This window comes from Trichechus manatus, unplaced genomic scaffold (genome assembly GCF_000243295.1).
Source record: "Trichechus manatus latirostris isolate Lorelei unplaced genomic scaffold, TriManLat1.0 scaffold00107, whole genome shotgun sequence".
NCBI lineage: Eukaryota > Metazoa > Chordata > Mammalia > Sirenia > Trichechidae > Trichechus > Trichechus manatus.
Window position 1 is genome coordinate 2153369 of NW_004444043.1, and position 23924 is coordinate 2177292.

At 42.0% G+C, this 23924-nt stretch overlaps 1 protein-coding gene across 1 annotated transcript in view; it reads left to right on the plus strand.

Moving 5' to 3' along the window:
- The first annotated feature begins 514 nt into the window (after positions 1-514).
- Positions 515-23924, plus strand: part of LOC101352391 (putative spermatogenesis-associated protein 31D4) — a 147288-nt gene continuing 123878 nt past the window's right edge. The window contains 5 exon segments of the mRNA XM_023737766.1: positions 515-660; positions 1612-1646; positions 2247-2307; positions 2758-2771; positions 2774-6852. Coding sequence (XP_023593534.1) covers positions 515-660; positions 1612-1646; positions 2247-2307; positions 2758-2771; positions 2774-6852 — 4335 coding nt within the window.

Here is a 23924-nt window from a genome sequence, read left to right on the forward strand (position 1 = left end):
AAAAAAACTTACTAGTCAACATTCACAAAACTAAGTAAGTGTAAAAGAATTTTAAGTTCTGCATCTGAGTTGGTGGAAGGCAAAAACACTCTATAGGAAATGATTGGAGTCCATATGTGATCCTGAGAGGATAAATGTCTGGGTACAAGCAAGAATTCCAGGCAGTACTTCAGACTTTCAAGGCAGTGGAATTGGTGGGGTTCAAGTCAAAGTCTCTGAACTGTAAAGGGAACTCAGGTCATAGCTGGATTACAGATGGAATAAACAGAAAAAAATCCACTAAGGTGAATATATGGTATGATGAAAGGGTAGAGTTTGATAATAGGATGATAGGGTACACTGGGCAGGACGGTGGGGGAGGGGCTGTGTGCTCAGCCTCTTCATGGTGCCCCCTCCCCGGCCATCATAAACCCTTTGTGACTTCAAAACTTTGTGATGCAACCTGGGACTATATAGTCCAGAGCACAGCCCCCTCAGAGCTCAGTTGCCTGAGGCAGCAGTGCGATTCGGAATAATGGAGACCATTCTCTCATTTCTGAATAGCCATCCTGAGCCTATGCTGAGCTTCGGCTCAGCTTTCTTGGAGAGTGACCCCACCTTCACCTTCCTGTGTGGGTTGGGGTTACTGCTTCTGTTCCTGTGTTACCTAGTATGGAATCCGTATTTACCAACCTGGTGGAACAAAAAAGGCATCAAAAAGGTAAGGAACCCTGAGCTGAACTCCCAACAAAGATTCTCTGTTGTTGGTTTCCATTTTTATTCCCACTTTCCTGAGTCAAATACTTGGCACAGACAGACACCTATGATGGAAAGTCTGAAGAGAGGATAGATCATCACCATTCTAGGGGAAGAGGCCAGGCAGGGATAGGGGTTCAGAAGACTAAGGTTTCCATCTGAAGCTCACAGACCATCTGGGTACGGTGGAGGATTTCTGGATAAAATCCCAAACACAGTGATTCTATGGTTCTGGATTGGATTATTTAGAGAGTTTGGAATCCCTGCAGGAGAAAAGAGTCCCAACACTTAATCACCAGTCACATTCCCATAACAGGTGACTTGACCAAGACTTCTTGGTGCTGGGTCGATCAGTAGAACAGTGCTGAGACTCTGAGAACCTCTGAGCAGAGGGCTGGAGCCTGAGCTCTGAACTGCGATACGGGCCCTATGTTCTGGAGCATAGATGTGACTGTCGGTCCTTGAGAAGAGCGAGGGCTACTGACTGGGAATATCAAGTGTGGTTCTCATAGACATGAATATTTTACCACCTTTAAAAATGAATAAAAGGAAGGAACACGAAGTTCTGTTAATTAAAATGTTGTTGTTAGTTGCTGTTGAGTTGGCTCTGATGCACAGCGGCCTTATGTATAATGGAATGAAACAATGCCCGGTTCTGCGCCATCCTCAATTGTTGGTATATTTGAGCCCACTCTTGCAGCTATTGTGTCAATCCATCTCATAGAAGCATTCCCTCATTTTTGCTGACTCTTTATTAATTAGAATGGTTATATTACTCATGAATAATGAATGTCCCCAGCTTCCTAGAGAAGAGAGAGAATTGAGTGCCAGAACATCATTTATTTATTTATTTTTTTCCCCTCAGCATCATGGCAGAGCCAAGAGGAGGAAGAAAGGTGGAACATTTCAAGGTAAGGTTCTACCTATTCCTCCCGGGCTTTCAAAGATGACTTTTCCTCTTCCTTCCATGAGGTCTCAGGTCCATGATATCTGAGGCTGTCAGTTGCTTGATAGTCTTTCACAGAAACAGAGCCCTCACAGGAGAAGCTCATGGGAAGGCAGCTAGAACCTGAGATTCCCTGCTGTCTCTATCCACGGACGTGAATCAGTAATGGATGTGGGCAATGAATGTAGCCTAAATAGTTGGGTGTGTGAGGTGTCAAGGGAGGACTACTGGTTAGTTTGGAGTCACGTTTCTGTTTCCCGACTTTGGACAAGTAGTTTAGCTTCCTGAATGCTCACATTCCTCTTTAAGACCACCACTGGTCTCTGTCCCTCACAGGTTGGTTTTGAGCATCACACAGAATAATATATCTAAAAGTACTTGGTAAATGATAAGGCAACATACACATGGGTGCCTTGTTAATATTTTAATTAATGATTTGAACTGTCTACTAACCCTTGGAGTTTTCAGAGTCTAATATCCCAAGGATTTTCTATAAGGGGACTCCTTATATGATGCCTATGCTTCTACCTTCAGCTAAATATGACCCTCTCTCCTGGTTTCCTAGGTTGGAGAGCTTATAAGAGAGAAGCAGAGGAGGCAAGAAAGCTGCTATCTGTTCTGAAAAGGTAAATCATCTTTCCGCTACCTTCCTAGTCCCTCTTTTAGCATGGTCTATGTAAGTCTAGGAGTCCCTGGGTGGTGGAAACAGTTAACAGGCTTGTTGCTAACCAAGGCAACCTTGAAAAACAGCCCTGGCAATCTACTTCCAAAAAATCATACATTGAAAACCCTATGGAACACAGTTCTACTCTGACACACATGGGGTCACCATGAGTCAGAATCAACTGGACAGCTAGTGGTGTTTGGTATGTAATTCCAGGGCCCCAGTGCAGCTTGTTATGTCACAGGAGGGGTAGCCATAGCAACGGGAATGTGGATGAAGGCCTTGAGGAGAGAGAGGGATGTAGGGTGCATACATTGTGAAGTCATGGATGCGGGGGATATGAAGGCTTCAGGCGTCCCCACCCCTGCCAGGCCAGCAGGCCCTCCTATTCTTGTACTGGTCCTGGCTGCAGCTTTGTACCTCCTATCTCTGCAGCCCCCTGGGCCAGCATCACGATACCATCCGCTTTCGTCAAATGTTATGTCCAGATCCCTCCTGTAAGGTGTGTAACAGAACAACTGCTGAGGTCAGTCGGCTGCTGTTTCCAGAGCCCGTGGAAGATGCCACTCCCTGTGTGTCCCCGGTGGCATCCACAGCACCTGTGACTGAGTCATCTTTCACTCTGGCCCCCTCAGCACAGCCTCCAGAAGACCCAGTACCAGCCTCTCTGCCTGAACCCCATGTACCTGTCTCTTCCATCCTCTCCCCTGACCGGACGACCCCCTTAGTTGATACTCTTTCACCCTCACCTCTGGGGGACTCTCTGCCACCAGAGCCTGTTTCTTCCTTGGATTCCATATTCCCAGTGGACCATTTTCCACCCCAATCACGTGCCTCCTCCCCATTCCTACTATATCACACTCAGAGAGAGGATCATGTTCTACAACCAGAACCCTCTTTGTCTCTGAATACCATTTTCTCACTTGACCCCACCCTGTCTCAAGATATGAATCCCTCACCATCCCACTCAGTGAATCTCACTGATTCATTTACTTTTCACTGCACACCACCAACTCTGTCTGCCTCACCACCACCAGACTGTACTTTAACTGTGACTGAATCTAAGTTGACACCAACCTCACTGAAGTCTGTCACTGAGAGCTCATCTCTAGAGAACCCTGGTAGGTTGGCCCCTTCTGTGTCAACAGTCACAGGCACAAACCATTCTAGCATGTCTATTTCAGAATTCTCTTGGCCAGCTCATGCCAAGGAATGGTTCCCCTCCTGCTTGTCACAGTGTGATTTCAACCAAGAGGCCCTTGCCGTCTATTCTTCAGAGGTCTCTTTGAGGGGAAACCTTGCAACCAACTCTGTAGAGGCTGCTAACCTCTCTTTTCTCAACCCTGATGTCCTGGATCTCCTGGAGAGACAGGTAAAAAAGAGAGGAGATTTCCTGATGTTGAAGGAAAAAGAAATGAAAAAGGAAACTTTTCCAGACCAACTTGGGCCAGACTACCAACTAAATTCTTTGGGAAAATTGTTCAGGTCAATTTCTGAAAAACATGACTCAGCAGCCTCTGTACCCTTCCAGGATATGGAAGGCAAACCAAAGAAACTTCTCATTCATCAGGAGTTCCCATATTCTAAGACCTTTGGAGACCATATACATCAGCAACACATCCAGCTCTTCTGGGGTCTACCCTCTCTGCACAGCGAGTCCCTGGTGTCTATCTTGGCCTCAGCTGGCTATTCCTCAGACTTTGTCTCTTTTAATAGACTTCCTTTACCTCTCTCCTTGCCTGAGATTCAGCCTCAAACTTTGCCTCAAACCTCGCTCCAGTCCCAGTACCTACGTTTCACTCAGGTCTCGCTCCAGGCTCACCTTCAATCCCAGCTCCAAAACCTACCACCTTCCCCTCCACAGATTAGGACCTGTGGAGTGTCTTTCAGTAGACCCCAGAAGGAGGAACAGTCTGTTACCCAAGAAGAAATTCACTGCCTGGAGTGGCATGTGCTGCAGAAACAACTGGAAGGCTTGGTGGGTGTACCTTCTGTTGTCCAAAAATCTCAGGAAGCCTTTTGTCCTCCAGCTCCTAACTTTCCTCAGCACTACCGGCCCTACCAGGCCCATGCTCCAGAAGCTATCATTCCTGGAAATTTTCCTCTCAGCATTGAGGTAAGAAAACTTCTTGAACACCACCTTCGAAAGAGGCTCATCCAACACCGGTGGGGCCTGCCCCGCAGGATCCGTGAGTCTCTGGCACTGATGCAGCCTCCAGATGAATCTCCAGAGACACCTGAATCAAAGAGCACTTATGGACTCTCATGGCTCCATGACTTTAAGAGTCAGAGCAGCATGGATCTAAATGGTGAGGGATTGAGCCAACGCAAAAGCTTCTACGAGAGGAGCCTAGAAATGCTTCACTTAGTAAAGGATATGAGGAAGGGTTGCTTAGAAAAGGATATGATGAAGGATCAGGGACATAGCCCAGAGAATATCCCAAAAGATCATCTGTCAAAAGACTCAAAAATCTCTTCAGTTAGTGTTCTGGGGTCTGACTCTGCAAAAGATCCAGAAAGACACAAGGTGAGTCTGTCAGGGAATAATTCAAGGGCTTCTGGGGTAAACCTAGATCAGAAATTACTGGAAGATGCCTTGAAAACCCATTTGAATGATAAGCTTGGACAAATCAAGGAGGGTAGTATCCCTGAGGTTGTAGACAGTTCATGGCGTACTGTTGAAAAGACATTGTCTCTTCCCGACAAATCCCATGCCCAAAAGAAACACAGAAATTTGGCACCATCGATGGGTGGGAACTACTGCCTGGATACTTCTCAGGAGCTTCCTTTTATTAATTCGAGCACAAAACAGAGGTTGGAAGGCCATATTAAATGCTTTTATATGAGGATGATATGGGGTCTTCCCTGCAAAGTTGTAGAATCCATACAAATCTTTCAAATGAGAGAGAGCCCATCTTTTCCCTTTCCCTATTCCAACTTGCCCTCATCAACCACCCTTATATCTGAGATGAACCCCAAAACAGAGGTTTCCAAGCCCCTTAGAGAAAGTCCTCAAACGTTTTGGGGAGAAAAGATAACAAATTCAGTCCCTATCATGGATTGTCCTCTACCTGCCACCTCACTTGTGGACAAGGAAGGCCAGGGGACCCTGAGACAATCACTCCCTGATACCAATCATGAGCTTACAGAGGACTTTCAGATAATTAAGGATGGCAGAAAGACTTTTGCGTCTCTCAAACATAGAAACATAGATAAGACAAGTCAGAGCAAGACTGTAATACCCAATAAACGCAGCCCAGAGCAGCCCACAAGTCATACTGGGACTGGACGTACGCCAAGGGACCAGAGTATTTCCAGGGATACAACAGGAATGCTTCAAGACAAAGGGATGGTAGACAGGAATTTAAAACATTTTTCCACGGCCAGCATGTCCAGGGAGACATTCAAGGCCAAAGAGCTCCATGCTCTTCAGTCACAATCTAATAACACCATAATAACCAGAGAGCTGCTAACCTCCCAAAGGAAAAGTGTGACTTCAAGTAAGGTAGAAACTAACCTGATGACTAAAAGTCCCCACTTGCCAAGACCATCAGTTCTCCAAGAGCCTGATCCATCATACCTTAAAAGCCAGCTGATTAATGAATTAAAATTTACGTTGGAGGCCAGGCAGCATAGCCAGGCCCAAGGCTCCCCAAATGACACATCTCATGCCTCAGATAGCTTGGCTCCCACTGACTCACTGTGGAATGACTCTCCCACGCATGACAAGAGTGTCCCCAGTGGGTACATGGCAGCTCCCCAGGTGCTGAATGTCCACCTGGAGGACAGAGGGATCAGCATGGAGCAGCAACAGGAGCCTTGGGTCCCTAAGCACGTCTTAGGGAAGTTCCAGGATAAGAATTTCCGACCAGCTACAAAGAGAGTGAACCCTCAGGGACCCAAAGCAGAAGAGTGGGGGGGAGGAGACGCAGGGTTGGGGACATCTCAAACCAGAAGGAAGACCTATCCGGTTCATGACAAGAAATCCGAGGAGACCTTTGGGAGCAGGTCCTCCCAGTCCCTGTCAGAGAAGGAACAGTCTCCTCCTGAAAGTAATTTTGGAAAAAAAATAAAGCACCTTTTGCAATGGCTTCATCCTAGGATGAAATGCAAAGGGCAGGAAAGTTCTGTGGAAAAAGGCAGCTCCATGCCAGCCTCTATACAGAGAGGAGGCCCAGGCAGAAGTAGAGCTGTTTTTACTGGGACAACTGAAGGTCAGACACTCATGACAGACAGGAAGTGTAGGCATGGAAGAGATACCACCTGCCTCCAAGAGCCCCTTTGCACCCATATGAAGTTTGGGGAAACTCAGCACAAAGCAAAAGCGAGGTCCCAGGCAGGGCCTGTCCAGGGGCTTACTTTTAACTTCAGCATTCCTTACCATAAAGCATGTACCAAGGCCTGCAGCCAAGAAGCTCTCTCTGCCGGCCAGAGTTGTCCTATAAGTAGTAGACTGATCAGGAACAGAGACAGACACTCTCAGAAAATGGAAGGATTCAAGGGCCAGGTATGTTCTCAGAGGCAGCCCCCTCATGCCCCCCAGGGGCTCTGCATCTCATCCAGGCCCTACCAGCATGAGTCCAGCCCGCCAGGTACCTCAGGTCCCCCTCCCTGCTGCTCAAAGCACTGTGTTCAGAGCTCTGTCTCTTCCCTTCGGAGAGAAAATCCTTCCCTAGCACTTGCCAGGAGGAAAATTCTCCCTCCACAAAATAATTCATTCCTTGTTGACAAAATTGGTCTTCTCCAATAAATGTTTCTCCTGAGAGTGATGGTTTCTGTGTGTATTGTATCTGGGGCCTGGGTTTTAAGTATCCCGAGGTTTGTACTTAGGGAAAGGAAGGAGTTAGTTCAGCTCCTAATTATTGCCTCTTTTGGCTTCAAAAGGTGACCAGTCCCCAGGGGTTCTTGGTGAGGAATAGAAATCACCTGCCCCCAAAATCCCTCTCCCTCCCTGATGAAGCTTGAGATGAGCTCTGTTTCCCACTTCTTGTCTTCACCTTAATGAAAAAGTATAGCAGCCTGTACTTTAGAGCAGTAAGGAAAACAGATTAGGGGCAGATATATTTTTCAGAAAATAGTGGCTTAATCATTTTTTGAAAAAATGGTCTGTGATGATAGGATTACATGGGTGGGTGGGCCTGGAGTGGGGGTGCTCAGGCGTGCTGCTGCAGCAGATGCTGGACAAGTTGTGGTAGGTCCTAGGAACAAAGTAGATGCTGCTTAAGAACCTGTCATGTGGGACATGTTAATGTTCAGAGAAGCATACTTAAACTTGACAAAGAGGTTTTCCCACCAGAAATGTACCCTGGGAAATGGTTCCTTTCCCAGGGTATCTCTTCAGCCTGCCTGGATTGGTAGCATTTTTGCAAAGCAAAGGGATCAACCACCTGTCAATGGTAAGAATGTTGACTAGGCAGCCATTCAGCCCCCAGGGGAAAATAAATCACAGAAAATAAGGAAAAGATTGAGTCAGAATGGGAAAGGAAGAAAAAAATGAAGAGCAGAAAGAATGACCTCTTTGAAGGAACAAAAGTTTAAGCTCCATTATCCCTATATCATGACCCTGTCCTGCTCTCCCCATCCCCAATCTGATCCAGGCACCACTTCCTTGAGGATGATCAGGGCACTGCAGAACATACTTACGGGATCTTTGCATAAATGGCAGAAATGTACACAGGACAGTCTTTGAGAATGAAAACAGTACTGTAGGGATGTAGTCAGGCATGGTATCACCCTTTTTAGGGAAGGTGATCTTGGTGCCTTCCTTCCAGCCATGCTAGATGACAACGTGCAAGATTTTGTCCTTAGTGTGCACACAGTTCACCCGTCAGGATGGACGTGCCACCTTGTGATCTTCATGGGCTTGGTGAAGCTGTGATAGATCTCCTCCAGGACACCTGAAGCTCATGCACTACAGGAGATCCTAGATCATTCATCAGGGTTACAAGTGTTTGGGGGCTCATTCCCATGGAATGCTCTTTTTCACCATGACTGTGCACACACCCACTGTTAAAATGGGGGGTGGAGGAAAAGAAACTCCACTTGGAGTGATTTCCTCAGACAGCAACAGAGGAAATATTTCCAGAAGGTAAGTGAATGCTGGTGTCAAAAACAAAAACAAAACAGATGTCCACTACAGCGTCTCTCACTGCCACACTTCTGTCTTCTTGTCCAGAGTCATGCCTTTGACAGTTCAGTATCTGAGGCTTAGGGTTGCAGGAAGAATGCAGATTCTGTGGAAGCCCTGGGAGGGACAAAACGTAGAATGGGGCCTAGACCAGGAGGTGGGGGAATCAGTGGGGGAGACACCAACATCCATGTGAATCAATTAGCCAATACCTGGACTCCCAAGGTCTACATCTTAGACTCCTTTCCCCCCATTCCAGTTCAGTGGTGGCCACACTTAGAACTTATCATCAGGAACACCTCTGCTATCTGGAAAAATGCAGTCTAACATTCCTCCTTTTGACCTCATCTCTCTATCCTTCCAGCTTATGTCCTCAATTTGCCCATTTTAATTTAGGAACACCAGGTCATTAATTCTACTTTCTTCTCATGTATTTGCCAATTTCTTATCATTTCCTCCATCTCCAGGGTACACTTCATGGTCCACCATGTAACCAACATTCAAAAAGCTCCACTCCAAGTCAGCCCCATCCATTCTGCTTTAATCCTTCCTGTCTGGCAAATCTCATCTCTCTGCCTTTTCCAAATATTCCCTCTGACACATAACCAATCACTATTGGATAAAAATCACACAATCAAGTATATTGGTGCTACAGTAAATTCATGGTCAGCTCCAGCCCTACCTGGAAATCATTCTTTCATCCCACAAATAATTTTCAAGTACTTAATGTGTGCTTGACACTGTTCTAAGTATGTGGGACTCATCAGGTAACAACACATCTCCCTGTTCTTGTGGAGTTTAGATCACTGTTTCACTTTCCTCAGACTCAGGTTAGCTCCACATGCTCAGTGGATGTGCTAGATCCATAGTTCACAGAAGAAATAGAAGCCACCAGATGGGAACCTTCTCATCAAAAAATCTTCAAAAAACAATGTATCCCATCCCTCCTTTCCTCCTTCCTGTTACACTGATTTCTCATAGTACCCCTACCCTAAAAAGAATTAAACTTCCTGAAATTTCTTTATGGAAATGGCTAAACTGTAGTCAATGGACTTATCCAGCCTTGCCCTAGGTATTCTTATTCCCCTCTCCCTGTCCTATACGGCACTCAAAACCTTTTATTTTCTAAAGTTTTATTAAAGAAATGTTCAAAAAAAGATAGAACAATGTAATTCCCTATGTACCCCTCATCAAACCTGCACATATGATGCACCCCATTTTTTTCTTTAATCATAGTGCATAAGTCCATTTAAACCTCTTGCCATCCGTCTCTTAGAAGCTATGCTATGTGCCCTAGGTCACGTCCCCAAGCCCTGGAGAGCAATCCATTCCTTTCATATTTATCACGAGGAACACACTTTTCCACAACAGAGGTACATAGCACTGGTGACTAAAACCACTGGGCTTTATAATCTTTGGCTGTCAGTTCTGCTTTGCTTTTACTCAACCCTGAGGGGTCATTTGAGTGAATTCCTTGCCCCTCCCCAACACAAGAAGTCATCTTACAAAGCAATTTCAGTGCACAATGTTGCAGCCCCTGAGTCATACAGTAACTATAACATGCAAAACTCGTAGGAGTAAAAAACTGTACAGTTGATAAAAACTTAGATGGCTATATAAATGTTCTCAAATATTTAGGATAAAACAGATTCTTTTTTCCTGTGACAGATTTAAAATGAGTTGTGGGTTTCCAGTTAAACACAGTAGATCAAACACACTTGTTTCTCTCCTCTCCTTCCCAAAATCCCATTAAAAGTAAACGATTACAGGAAAAGATGCTGGGCATCATTAGCCATCAGGAAAATGCAAATCAAAACCACAGTGAGATAGTGCTTCACACCTACTAGGATGGTTACAAAGCAGCCCTGGTGGTGCAGCAGTTAAGTGCTTCGGCTACTAACTGAAACGTTGGCCATTAAAACCCACCCAGCAGCTCTGCAAGAGACAGACGTAGTGATCTGCTCCCATAAAAATTACAGCTTAAAAAACCCTCTGGGGCAGTTCTACTTTGTGATACAGGGTAGCTATGAATCGAAAATCAACTTAAAGACACTTAACAACACGAACAGGATAGAATCAAAAAGTCAGATAAAAACAAGCGTTGGCAAGGAAGTAGAGAAATTGGATCCCTCATACTCTGCTGGTAGGAATGTAAAATGGGATAGCTGCTTTGGAAAACTGTCTGGCCAATTCCTCCTCAATAGGTTAAACACAGAGTTACCATGTGATCTAGCAATTCCACTTTCAGATATATACCCAAGAAAAATGAAAGTCTATGTTCATACAAAAACTTATACGCAAGTGTTTATAGAACGATTATTCACAATAGCCAAAAGGTGAAAATAACCCAAATGCCCATTGACTGACCAAGGGATGAACAAAAGAGGGCATATCTGTACAACAGCATATTATTCAGCAATAAAAAGGAATGAAGTGCATATTACATGCTACAATACAGATGAACCTGAAAAACATTATTCTAAGTTAAAGAAGCCATTCACAAAAGACTACATGTTATATGATTTCATTTTCATGAAATGTCCAGAATAGAGAAATCTAAAGAGACAGAAAGTAGATTTGTGGTTGCTTAGAAATGGGGGGCAATGCGAGGTTGGGAGTGATAGCTAATGGGTACAGTTTCTTTTTGAGGTGATGAAAACGTTGGAAACTTGTCTGAGGTAACGGTTGTACATTCTGTGAATATACCAGATATCACTGAATTGTATAATTTAAGTAGGTGAATTGTATGGTATGTGAACTATATATTAATAAAGCTGTTTTAAAAAAAAAAAAGTAAAGAATAAACCTTAAAGGATAATAAGAATGGAAGAGGATGCAATAAAAGATGTCAACAAATTTTTAGAAGCTACAAATCCAGTGGAGGAGAGGTAATTGACTTAGCAGAGGAAGCCATCAGACAACGTGCCTGCAAACCAACTCATACCATGAAATTCCAGAAGACAAACGACCTGGTGGCATCACATAAGAAATTAAAGCTCACATGCTGTAAACATGATCCTTTGAATTTTGTTTTTTGTATATTTTGTATATTGTATATAACTTTTAAAAAAAAATTGGTGCTCTTTTCCAGCATTTTGTAAAAACCTGTTGAAACTTTGGCACGCTTCAACTCTGCTAAGACGATACCAGTTTGTGTCTGTTTTTTTGTTTTCCTTGCCCGGGACAGAACCTGACACCACTGTTTTAAAGTTAGCATTGCACGCTTCTGGGGTCTGGGAGGTAGTGGCAGCTGCAGGAACCAAAGCCAGAAATCTCGAAGATTAGGTAAAATTCAGGGCGATATGGTTGATGGTCCATTTTTGAAATATGTTTACTTGGAAATACTTAAGCTTACAGCAAAGTTGCATGGATAGTAAACAATCATATACTCTTTATCTAGACTCATCTATTAACATTTCCACCCACATTCTCACACACACACACGGAGTCTCTGGGTGGTCCAAATGGTTAAGCACTGAGCTACTAACCAAAAGGTTAGCAGTTGGAACATGCCCAGTGGTACCTCTGAAGAAAGGCCTGGTGATCTACTTCTGAAAGATCACAGTCTTTGAAAACCCTATGGAACACAGTTCTACTATGACACACATGAGTCGCAATTGACTCGATGGCAACAGATTTGGTATATACATATATTCCTGAATACTTGAGAATACCTTTCATACATCATGCCCTTTATCCTTGAATATTCCATTATAAGTTTCTTAAGAAAAAGTATATTCTCTTATATACTGCACAGTTATCCCCTTCAGTAAATGTAACACGACAGTAAAACTTTTAACTAATCTCCCATCCGTATTCTGTTTTTGTCAGTTTATCTAGTAATGTCCTTTATGGCTTTTTTTAAACTTCCATTACAGGATCCAGTCTAGAATCATCTATTGTATTTTGCTATCATGTGTCTTTAGCCCCCTTTAATCTGGAAGAGATTCCCAGCTTTTCTTTCTTATGACATGGTTATTTTGGAAGAACATATTCAATGTGCCAGTTTTACAGCCCTTTCTCCTCTAGAAATTTTTTTTTTTGGAGCTATCTTGTTCAGATTTTCAAGGGGGTTTTTACATTTGCGAGTCTCAGGGATCTTAGGGGCGGTTGGGACCAGGCTTGTTATAAAGGATAATACAAAAAACATAAGGATGTGGGGAGGGATTTTCTGAACAGAGACCTCCTGCAGTCAAGGGAAGGTAGATGGGGGCGGGTGGGCTTGAAATGTACCTCCTTTGGGGTGGAGACAATGGAGAAGCTGTGGATGCAGGAGAAGACAAGTAAAGAAAGCAGCTGTCATTGCTGGTAAACCCTCATCACATGGATGGGAAAGGATTGGGTATCCTGCACCAAGGCTGATTCATCAGAAGTAGCAGGAGAACGTAGGCAAGCAAAGTAAGAACTGACACAGGGATTAATATCAGCACTTCATAATCTAAACAATGAAGCTGGAAGTGAGACAGTGGTGGGTCAGCGGTAGAATTCTTCTCTTCCGTGCGGGAGACCTGAGTTCTATTCCTGGCCACTGCACTGCATGCTAGGCCACCACCCACCTGTCAGTGGAGGCTTGCGAGTTGCTACGATGCTGAACAGAGGTCAGCAGAGCTTCCAGACTAAGATGGACTAGGAAGACAAGCCTGGAAATCTACTTCCAAAAGTCAGGCAATGAAAACCCTATGGAACAAAACAGTCCAGTCCACAAGTGATCATGGGGACGGTGTAGAACTGGGCAGCGTTTCCTTCCATTGTGCATGGGGTCGCTATGAGCTGGGGCGACTTAATGGCAGCGAACAGCAACAGAGGGTTATAACTGTTAAATGACTGACTGACATGGGGAGAGAAAACAACATATATACCATTATCTCCATTTGAAAAAAAAAAAAAAAAAAGACGTTATTATTCAAAAAAATGTAGAGGAGCCAATAGGATTTTGGTGAAAATCTAGGAAGTAGATGGGGAAAATCATAAAACCTTTCATGGAAGAAGTAACTATAGGTGTCCTTCAAAACAAAAGGTACTGCTAAATATAATTTCAACTGTGGTTGTTGCAGATGATATTGCTCTAAAGAGAAGTCCACTCCTCAAATCAGGATGAGTTTGACTGTGCAGGTTGTGATCCAGCACAATTGCTCTGTATAATCAAAGAAGAAATAAAGATGTTGTGGGGAGAAAAAAGGGAGCTGCAGGGAGAGACACTGCATGGGTGTAGGGGGTAGATTTGAGAACCCTTAGGGACAGAACAGCCTAAAAGGTATTTTGGGGAAGAAAAGAATTATTAAAATATTTTAAGTTGTTTGTCATGGGTGTGCCATGCCCTTGTCTCCCTCTTTGTCTCACTTTCTGTGCATTTGTACAGGCTACTCAGTTCCCTAATGCTGTCTGGTGAACATGGACTCTTTATGGAAATGGGAGGGGGGAGCTACCGAGTTATATTTCTGGTTTGATACAGGTAAAAACACATTATGTACTTAAGTACTTGGGGAAGCTGTAGGTGAGGGCAAAGTACAGCCTGAGTGTAAACCCCAGGGAATTAGCAAAAAACTGCAGGAACAACACTGGACTTTCCAAGATTATGTGAGATTCAAATGATCACCAAGCAGCAAATGGGGTCTCAAGTGATATCAAGGTCACAGGTGGGAAAGATAGAAATGTTCACTTAGGCAAATATAACGTATGGTGAAAAGGTCCAGTTGGAGGGTAAGGTAGAAAAGTCTACAGGGCTCAGGAGGGGTGGATGGTTCTGCTGGGTTGGGTGATGGGGAAAGTTGGGGGGGAGTTCATCTTCCTTGTGTTGTCCCTTCCCCCTACCCTCAAAAACTCTTGGTAACTGTGCCAAAGCTCTGTGATGTGAGTCTGGAACTCTGGTGTAACCCCCCCGCCAAAAAAAAACCAAACCCATTGCTGTCAAGTCGTAGCAACCCTATAGGACAGAGTAGAAATGCCCCGGTAGGGTTTCCAAGGAGTGGCTGGTAGATTTGAACTGCCGACCTTTTGGTTAGCAGCCATAGCTCTTAACCACTGTGCCAACAGAACTCTGGTCTAGAGTGTATGTTCGCCATCCCAGCTGCCTGAGGCAGCAAGGCACTGCCAATGATGAGGACGACCTCCTTTGTCTGAGGAGCTTTACTGACCCATGGATGAGGTCAGCTCCACTGCCTGGGTGCTCATCCCATCTTTGCTTCCTGAGTGGGACGGGACCCTCCTTCTGTGGCTGTGCTACCTGAAGAGGAATCTATGTTACCCCAAACAGAGAGAAAATCAACCAGGTAAGGAAATCCTCGGCCTAGGGCCCCTCAGAGATTTTAGAACTTTTTTCTTTTCTAATATATGCATTTAATGCTATAAATTCCCCTCTAAGCACTACTGTCACTTCATCCCACAAATTTTGATAGGTTGCATTTTCATTTTAATTTAGTTCACAATATGTTTTCTCTTGAGATTTCTTCTTTGACCCATGTGTTAATAATGTGTTGGTTAATCTCCATATATTTTGGGATTTTCAGCTATCTTTCTGTTATTGATTTCTAGTTTAATTCCATTGTGATCTAAGAACATACTTTGTATGATTTCTATTCTTTTATATTTGTTAAGGTATATTTTATGGCCTAGAATGTGCCCAATCTTGATGGATGTTCCATGTAAGGTTGGGAAGTATGTGTATTTTGCTATTGATGGGTAACAACTAAAAAACCAGTTGCTTTTGAGATGATTCCGACCCCTGACAATCTGTGTGTCACAGTAGAACTGTGTTCCATAGCGTTTTCAATGGCTAACTTATTGGAAGCAGATTGCCTGGCCTTTCTTCCGAGGAGCCTCTGGGTGAAATCGAATCACCAACATTTTAGTTAGCAGCCAAGCAAGCATGTTAACTGTTTACGTCACTATAAATGTCAGTTAGATCAGAAACCATACATGAAGCTCCTAGCATTGTGTCTGGCACATCATAGTTATTTAATAATTGTTTACATCCCCTTCCTTCACCAGAGAAAATCAATTATACATTTTCTTGTATGTTCATGTAACACAAAAATAAGTTATAAAAAATATGAGTGGTTTTATTTGTTCTAAAGCTATAGTTTCATTCTTCTTTTGCATTTTTGCCTTTTTGTAATATATCATCTGAACACATAGTACTGTGTAACACTAAACATTATAGAATTAGTTAAAGTATCGATACATTAATCTGGAGATTAGTAGCTCAATACAGAGGAGTAAATTTTGAAATGATGTTAAACATTCTGTCACCTTTTGCGAGGACCTGGTAGGAAGCCCAAGAATGACTTTACTTGGAAGGACTTGTGTCTAGATATGCTACAATTTTGCCTCAGCTGGTCTGAAATCCAAGCATATGACAACATTTTTACTTCTTTTACAATATTTCCTGGAGTTTGCACTCCCTTCATGATCTTGGCAGAAATTTAGCTGCTGAAATAACATATAAAGTCCTCACCAAAATGGTGTGCTGCTGAAATGCCAGAAAACTGCTAGTTTGGGCAAAACCTGTGAGTGATCATCACCACCTCCCACCTGGCCAACCTCATCTTCCCACAGTTTCCTAAAATTTTCTTCAAACGACTGTTGGGTTTTTTTCCCCTAAAATAAAAATGGTTCTAGAATTCCTTGATTTTTTCTCAACTTCCATCTCTGAGCAAGCTCTATAAATGACCTGGTCCAAAAATGGACTGAAAATCTCTGTAGAATGTCCCATATGAATTTTAAAAAACCCTAAATGTAAACTTTCTTGTCTTCAATGTTAAACTCAAAATGTCCTTCATATTACCATTAACCAAGTGCTTGTATTCTTCAAAATCCATGACCTAAAGATTATCCTGCCTATTTGGCCAGCATCAACTCCTTGGTAGGAACAGGAAGTTGGGTCTTTACTTTTTACTATTGTCATTCATATTTTGACACCATGCTGTTCACACTTAGTAAACTCAAGGTTTAACAGGGCCATATTCTTTCCAAAGACACTTAATTCATTCTCTCATCAACAGATATTAATTAAGTGCCTTCTATGTACCAGACGCTATTCTTAATGCTGGGGATAACTTTCATTGGTCTACTCTGCACCTCATTGGTGAGAGAGGAATTTCCCCCCTAGGGATCTAGGGATGATCAAACACATGACACCTGACACTGGACAGATGAGACTAACAGTAGTTTATTAGTCACATATCCTCACAGCCTAGGGAATGAGGATACCACACACCATCCCCATGATTGGTTATGGATCAGACCATTGTGATCCAGAAGGTTTTCATGGGCTGATTTTCAGAAGTAGATTGCCAGCTGTTATGGATTGAATTGTGTCCCCCTCAAAAATGTGTGTCAACTTGGATAGTCCATAATTCCCAGTATTGTGTGATTGTCCACCATTTGGTCATCTGATGTGAGTTTCCTGTGTGTTGTAAATCCTACCCCTATGATGTTAATGAGGTGGGATTAGCAGCAGTTATGTTAATGAGGCAGGACTCAATCTACAAGGTTAGGCTGTGTCTTGAGCCAATCTCGTCTGAGGTATAAAAGAGAGAGGCGAACAGAGAGACATGGGGACCTCTTACCACCAAGAAACAAGAGCCAGGAGAGTAGTGTGTCCTTTGGACCTGGGGTCCCTGTGCGAGAAGCTCCTAGACCAGGGGAAGATTGATGACAAGGATCTTCCCCCAGACCAACACAGAGAAAGCCTTCCTCTGGAGCTGGCATCCTGAATTTGGACTTCTAGCCTCCTAGACTGTGAGAGAATAAATTTCTGTGCGTTAAAGCCATCCACTTGCGGTATTTCTGTTATAGCAGCGCTAGATAACTAAGACACCCAGCTTTTCTTCCTAGTCAGTCTTAGTCTGTAAGCTCTGCTGAAAATTATTCAGCATCTCAGGACTCCACTGACAGATGAGTGGTGTCTCCACATGAGGTACATTGGCCTGGAAACAAATCCGGGTCTCCCTCGTGGAAAGTAAGAATTCTACCACTGAACCACAAATGCCCCCCTGGAAAAATAAGTGGATATTTTCTAATCACAGGGTGTCATCATACTTCAAATGTCATTTCTTAAAAAAATTTCTTGATCAGCATTTGTCGAACTATTTGTAAGGAACAACTGCATTTATTATTATTATTATTTCAATCAGCCATGGACTGATACTTTTGTAAAATACAGTAGAAATCATTTCCTAAGAAAATGAAATTTTAAAGAAAAATCAAGACATTTAAAATTGAAGCTCATGTCTTAAACTGCTTGGTCAAATTGCTACAAAAGTTTCTAAACACTTACTCTCAATTTCTGTACTTATCTTGCCAAAGAAACTTAATAGCTCACAGAATAGAATCAGTCCATGAATCAGACTTTGAGAAGCACTGTCCTAGATGATTCTGCCTTTACCCCAAAACCTAAGAAGTACCACTGAATAATAGGAGTTTGCACACAAAAGTTGCTAAGGGTTTTGAAATTGAATTTGACTTGTATCCAAGTTTACTCAACTATTAATTCAATTTGCCAGACTTTCTTGATCCCCAGGATTCCATGCCTCAGTTATTAAGTGAAAAAAGAAGAAAAGGGGGGGTGCTTTGTCAAATAGTCATATTCTGCTTTATGATTTTTACTATGTTTTCCTCAACTCTTATGGCAATGCCTTTTAGAATTTCCATCCATGCTGTACACACACAAATTACCAAAATCTCCTGGCCACATCCTGAGGCTACCTTAATTGACTGTTATCAAGCTGTGCTTTTTAAATGTTCCAGCATTTGATCTTTTTTAAATGCTTCTGAGACTTAACTGATGTCAAACTGGCTGGTCTAATTTCCTGCTATGTCTTTAGATCCTTTTTTAAAAATAATTGGGTGTTGAATTAGGTCTTTTCCTTCTTTCTTCCTCAAGGGATCTGTACTAAATTTAGTTAAGTTCTGACCAAAAAAAAAAAACTTATTCTGTCCTATTAATTTCCCATACTTGGACTTACTATCTCTCAAGTCCCAGCTACCCTGGAGTCCAGAAAAAATTAAGCTGTGGTTACTCAGCCTTAGTGAAGGGGCACTTTAAGGACCTAGCGGTGTCTAGATCGCCTAGATACCAGATTTCTGAACGGGATGTGCTGACCATTGTTTAGATAAAAAATGGCATCCAGAAGTCCTTCCGGTGGCAAAAGAGGGAAAGCAAAAAGGGTAGGAATGGTACTGATGCCAAAACAATGGCCTCCTTTCAGAACATTCTCAGCAGAACACTGACAATACCTGGACAAGGCTCACAACCAGCAACCAAGCCTTCTGGATCCTCCAGAGGGCTGAGGGAGCCCTAAGAACTGATCAAGAGTTGAGGCAAACCTCCCAGTTGTTCCTAAGCTTAGCTTAATTTTTATTATGATAGTCACTGATTTAAAGTAAAATAAAACTTACAAATATTATTTTTTTTCCCTCTTGGACACTCTTTCTTGCTAAGTGGTCATCAATGCTTATGTTCCACTTCTCCACAGTAAGATATGTTTATTTTGAGTCACATCTTGTAATGTCAACAAATCAACTGACTATTCAATCAAAATTATTGAAGAAAAATTAAAATTGGCCTGTGGTGCATTGGTTAAGTGCTCAGCTGCTAACCAAAAGGTCAGCAGTTCAAACCCACCGGGCACTGTATGGGAGAAAAGACCTGACGATTGGCTTCCATAAAGATTTACAGCCTAGGAAACCCTACTCGGCAGTTCTCTTCTGTCCTATGGTGAAATCGACAAAACAGAGCTGAATTGTCCAGTCAGTTCTGACAAAAGGGTTGATCCTGTGGACACCTGAGACGTACGCTCCATGACGTGACATTCTCATTTATAATGTGTTATCGTTGAAGCCTCCTGAGAACAGCATCTAATTCATTTTTCATCTCCCAGAGAGTCTTGCACTAACAGGAATTCAGATAATTGTTGAAAGCCATTTGTATTTTTAAAGTTTTTAAAATATTTGGCCAAAATAAATTCATTCATAGATGGAATTCATAGTAAGAAAATATTAAGACGTTTTATAAAATCAAAATGACAAATAGTTGCATTTAGATATCAGCTTTATTTAGAATAACAATTGCAAATGCATACCTCTCCACCCTAACTGGGAACCCTGGTGGTGTAGTGGGTGGTTAAGTGCTCAGCTGCTAACCAAAAGTTCTGTGGTTTGAACCCACCAGCTGCCCAGGGGGAGAAAGTCTGCTTCGGTAGAGTTTCGTTGTTGTTCAGTGCCATGAGGTGGTTCCTACTCATAGCGACTCTATGGGTAACAGCGCAAAACCCTACCCGGTCCTGCACCACCCTCACAATCACTGCCATGTTTGAGCCCATTACTGCAGCAACTGTGTCAATCCATCTAGTAAAGGTTTTGAAAAACTAAACCGGTTGCCTGTAATCGATTCCGACTCATAGCGACCCTGTAATAACTGCCCCATAGGATTTCCAAGGCTCTAAATCTTTACTGGCGCCCTGGTGGTGCAACGGTTAAGAGCTACAGCTGCTAACCAAAAGGTCCCGTCCGGCACTTTAAATCCACCAGCTGTTCCTTGGAAACCCTTTGGGGCAGTTCTACTGTCCTGTAGGATTGCCATGAGTCAGAGTCAACTTGACTCGATGGCAGTGGGGTTCTCCATCCTAACGCAGTCATATTTGCCCCTCCCTAGGTGGCAAAGTGCTTAAGCGCTCGGCTGCTAAGGTTCGAGCCCACCAGCCACTCCAAGAGAGAAAGATGTGGCAGTCTGCTTCCATAAAGATTTACAGCCTTGGAAACCCCATGGGGCAGTTCTACTCTGTCCTACAGGGTTGCTATAAGTAGGAATTGACTCGATGGCAATGGATTTGGTTTTTGGTTTGACTCAAGAAAGAAGTGCTGAGCAACCTGATCCCCTTACACCTTAGAAGAACCAAGTAACTCTGGTTTGCAAAATCTGTGTGACGAGGCTTTGCGCTAGATACCACAGAGAAACTCAAAAGAACTGATATATTAATTTTAAAATAGAATTTTATATCCAGCATAAAATATTATAGGAATAAAGGGCAGACTACACTTAAAATATAAAATATCAACAATAATAAATAATTTTACAATGGTGGCTATATATATATTTGTATATAAATTACAAAATTTGTATATACATATAAACAAACATTTATATAAATTGAGATTTCTGTGAATATGGGATATTAGTGGAAGTGACTATAGCTCTCAAGAAAAGTTCCCAATAAATCACAGAATAAGCATAGTAAAACAATGGGAGAAAGATGTTCTTTAATAAATGATATTAAGAAAATCATGCTTTACTCCATTACAAATTCTAAGAGATTAAAATTAAATTACAAGAAAAAAGGAAAAATATTACAATTAAGAGGATTAAAATAAAAGGAGAAATTATGAAAGAAAAGATCAAAACTGGCTAAGATTAATTAAAACACCTGTGTAGAAAAAAATAACAATATTTAAATTAAAAGAAAACCAACAGGTTGGTGGAAATGACATAAATAGGAAAAGGGATAGCAAGAGAATAGAGATAAATGTATAATTTGAGATAAACAAACAAACAAAATAATCTTTTCCATTTATCAAAAAAATTGAAAATTCAAGCAATAATGAGTAATATATTGCACCTAATTAAATGAGCACTTTTTGAGAAACTGAATGCTTTTGTTAATGAAACCCAAAAAACATAAAGAAACCCAAACCCATTGTTGTCGAGTTAATTTGTTAATTCCAACTCATAGTGATTCTATAGGACGGAGGAGAACTGTCCCATAGGGTTTCCAAGGAGCAGCTGGTGGATTCAAACTGTCAACAATTTGTTAATGAAGGAGACACATAGTCTAAAACATTGCTGGGAACAGTTCAAATTGTAAGAATCCTTTAAGAAAGCATTTGGGAAATACATATCAAAGCCTTAAAAATATTTGCCATCAATTGTAATAATCTCACTCTTGGGAATATATTGCTAGCAAAAATGTTAAATAATGATGTTTCTTACCTGTGATACAGGCACGGTTAGTTGCTTACCTACCCACCATTTCCTCTTCCTCTTTGCCAGCCAAAATGTCCAGCCCCAGAGAAGAATGATGTTTTTTCAAGTTAATCATGGCAATCCTATTGTTCTTTGCAGAGCTTTATCTAAGGTTGGACATATGACATGATTCTGGACATTAAAAAATAAGGTGACGTCTGCTGGGGAAGATAGTTCTCCCCGGGAAGAGAGAGCCATGAAGACAAAGCCTCTTTTCCTCCAACTCTGTTTCATCTGGTTTGGAGGTTGATGTGATATGGAAAGCAGCTGCAGCCATAGTGTGATCATGAGGAGAAGCCACAAGGATCACAGAGAAGCTGACCAGATCCCAAGCATTGCTGAGCAGCCAAAGGGGCATTGGTTTATTATGTGAACGGCAAATAGCTAAAGCCGTGGTTAATGGGGCTTTCTCTTAATTTCAGATACAAATAGCCTAACTTGTATCAGTTATTTCCTTCCTTCCTTATTTATTTATAATGGCCAAAAATATATGATAATTACCTAAACCATAGAGGAATAGTAAAGCAAACTATCGTATATCAACTCAATGGGAGATTATGCAGGCATTATAAAGGATAAATACTAAAACTGTGTAGCATGCTGACAAAATATCTCTCAAGTAAAGGATAATATTTATAAAATAATGCCAAATATTGCTCAATAAAAAATAGAGTAAAAAAAAATTATACATATGTAAGCATAATACTAAGTGTAAAAAGAAAGTTGCATAGTGTTATGAATAGTATGATACCATTCAAATACATTTTTAAAACACATGCATATATTGAATAGAGATTCCTCTGCCATAAAAGTTTAATAACATGGTTTGGATACACACCAAATCCATATTAAGAGCCTCCTTTGTGGAGAGTTTGAAGAGATTGGGACACAGGTGGCCAACATAGAAATCTGTACTGTTTTATTTCTTTAAAAATGAATAAACTTTAAGCAAATACCACAAACAATAACATTAGTTCATTTTAAGTAGTAGACATATAAGTCTGTATTTTTTTGTAGTTCCTCTAAAAATTTTTATGTAAACTAAATACAAATGCATGTATATAAGCAAACATGGATAGTTTTTAAGATTATTATTATGGAGAAATTAGTGATTTATTTTAATTTCCTAATATTAATTTTTTTAATACAAGTGAATATCTGGAAAGCATTACTCAAGAGTCGTACAAGCCTTGTAGTTGAAGTCAATGAGCTGATTCTTAAGTAACCTGTTTTCTAGGTCTTATTCCGCCATTATCATGTACAATAGTACAGAATTTTCATGCATATAACGCGCACCTTCTGCATTTGCTTGCCAACCTCACCCTCCCAACCCCCCTCGAGTCACCCTCACAAGCACAGCCATGCCAATCCTCTTCCATATGTTGTTGTAAAAAAAAATTAGCATACCACACTTATGAAAATACTTGGGGGGGCAGGGGCAGGAACAGCCAGCAAACAAACACAGAAGGTATGTGTTATTTGCATAAAAATACGTTAGTCTTTATACCACTTTCGATGGGAGGAAACAGAAAACATTTCAAACTTAAGAGAAATGGAATCCACCACAAAATTACAAGGGAGACTCACGGACTCCAAAACCAAAAAAACAAACAAACAAACTAGCTGCTGTGGAGTCAGTTCTGACCATGCGTGTCAGAGTAGAGCTGGGCTTCATAAGGTTTTCAGTGGCTGATTTTTAGGAAGTGGATCACCAGGCCTTTCTTCTGAGGCACCTCTGGGTGAACTCGAACCTTCAACCTTTGGGTTAGTAGCTGAGCACATTAATGTTTGCACCACCCAGGGATTCCTCATGGTATCCCAGGGGGAAGGATATAGCTGGGCCTCAAGAACAAATTGCAAAGAGGGATTTGAAGCACCTTCAAGGCTCCCACCCTCCCTGTTGCTCCTCTCTGTGCATTTGTACTGTTCTTTTGTTTTTCCAGATAGGCTTCTTTGCTTCTTTGGTCTACATAGACGAAAAACATGGTCATTCGTTGCTTACATGTTGTATGTCGAGCCTCAAAGAGAAAGAGACTGAATTCCTTGATGTCAATGTCAAATTCTCATGGAAAGAACTTTGATTAGGCCAGTCTGGATTACGTGCCCACTGATGGCCCAACACACTGTGGCAAGAAGTTTGGGATCTCAGAGTACAAACATCTGGGCTACCACGTAACCATGTGAAATGGGAGAGGAGGTTAGGGAGAAGCAACTCCAAAAATTTGGGGAGAGAGGACTGAGAAAAAAATAATCCAATCCAACCTGTTACAGGTTACTTTATATTTCTGAGCCTCAGTTTTCCCATCTGAAAAATAACAGACTAATGGACCATAACTACCATGGCCTCCACCAGACTGAGTCCAGTACAACCAGATGGTACCCGGCTACCACCACTGACTGCTCTGACAGGGATCACAATAGAGGGTTCTCTATC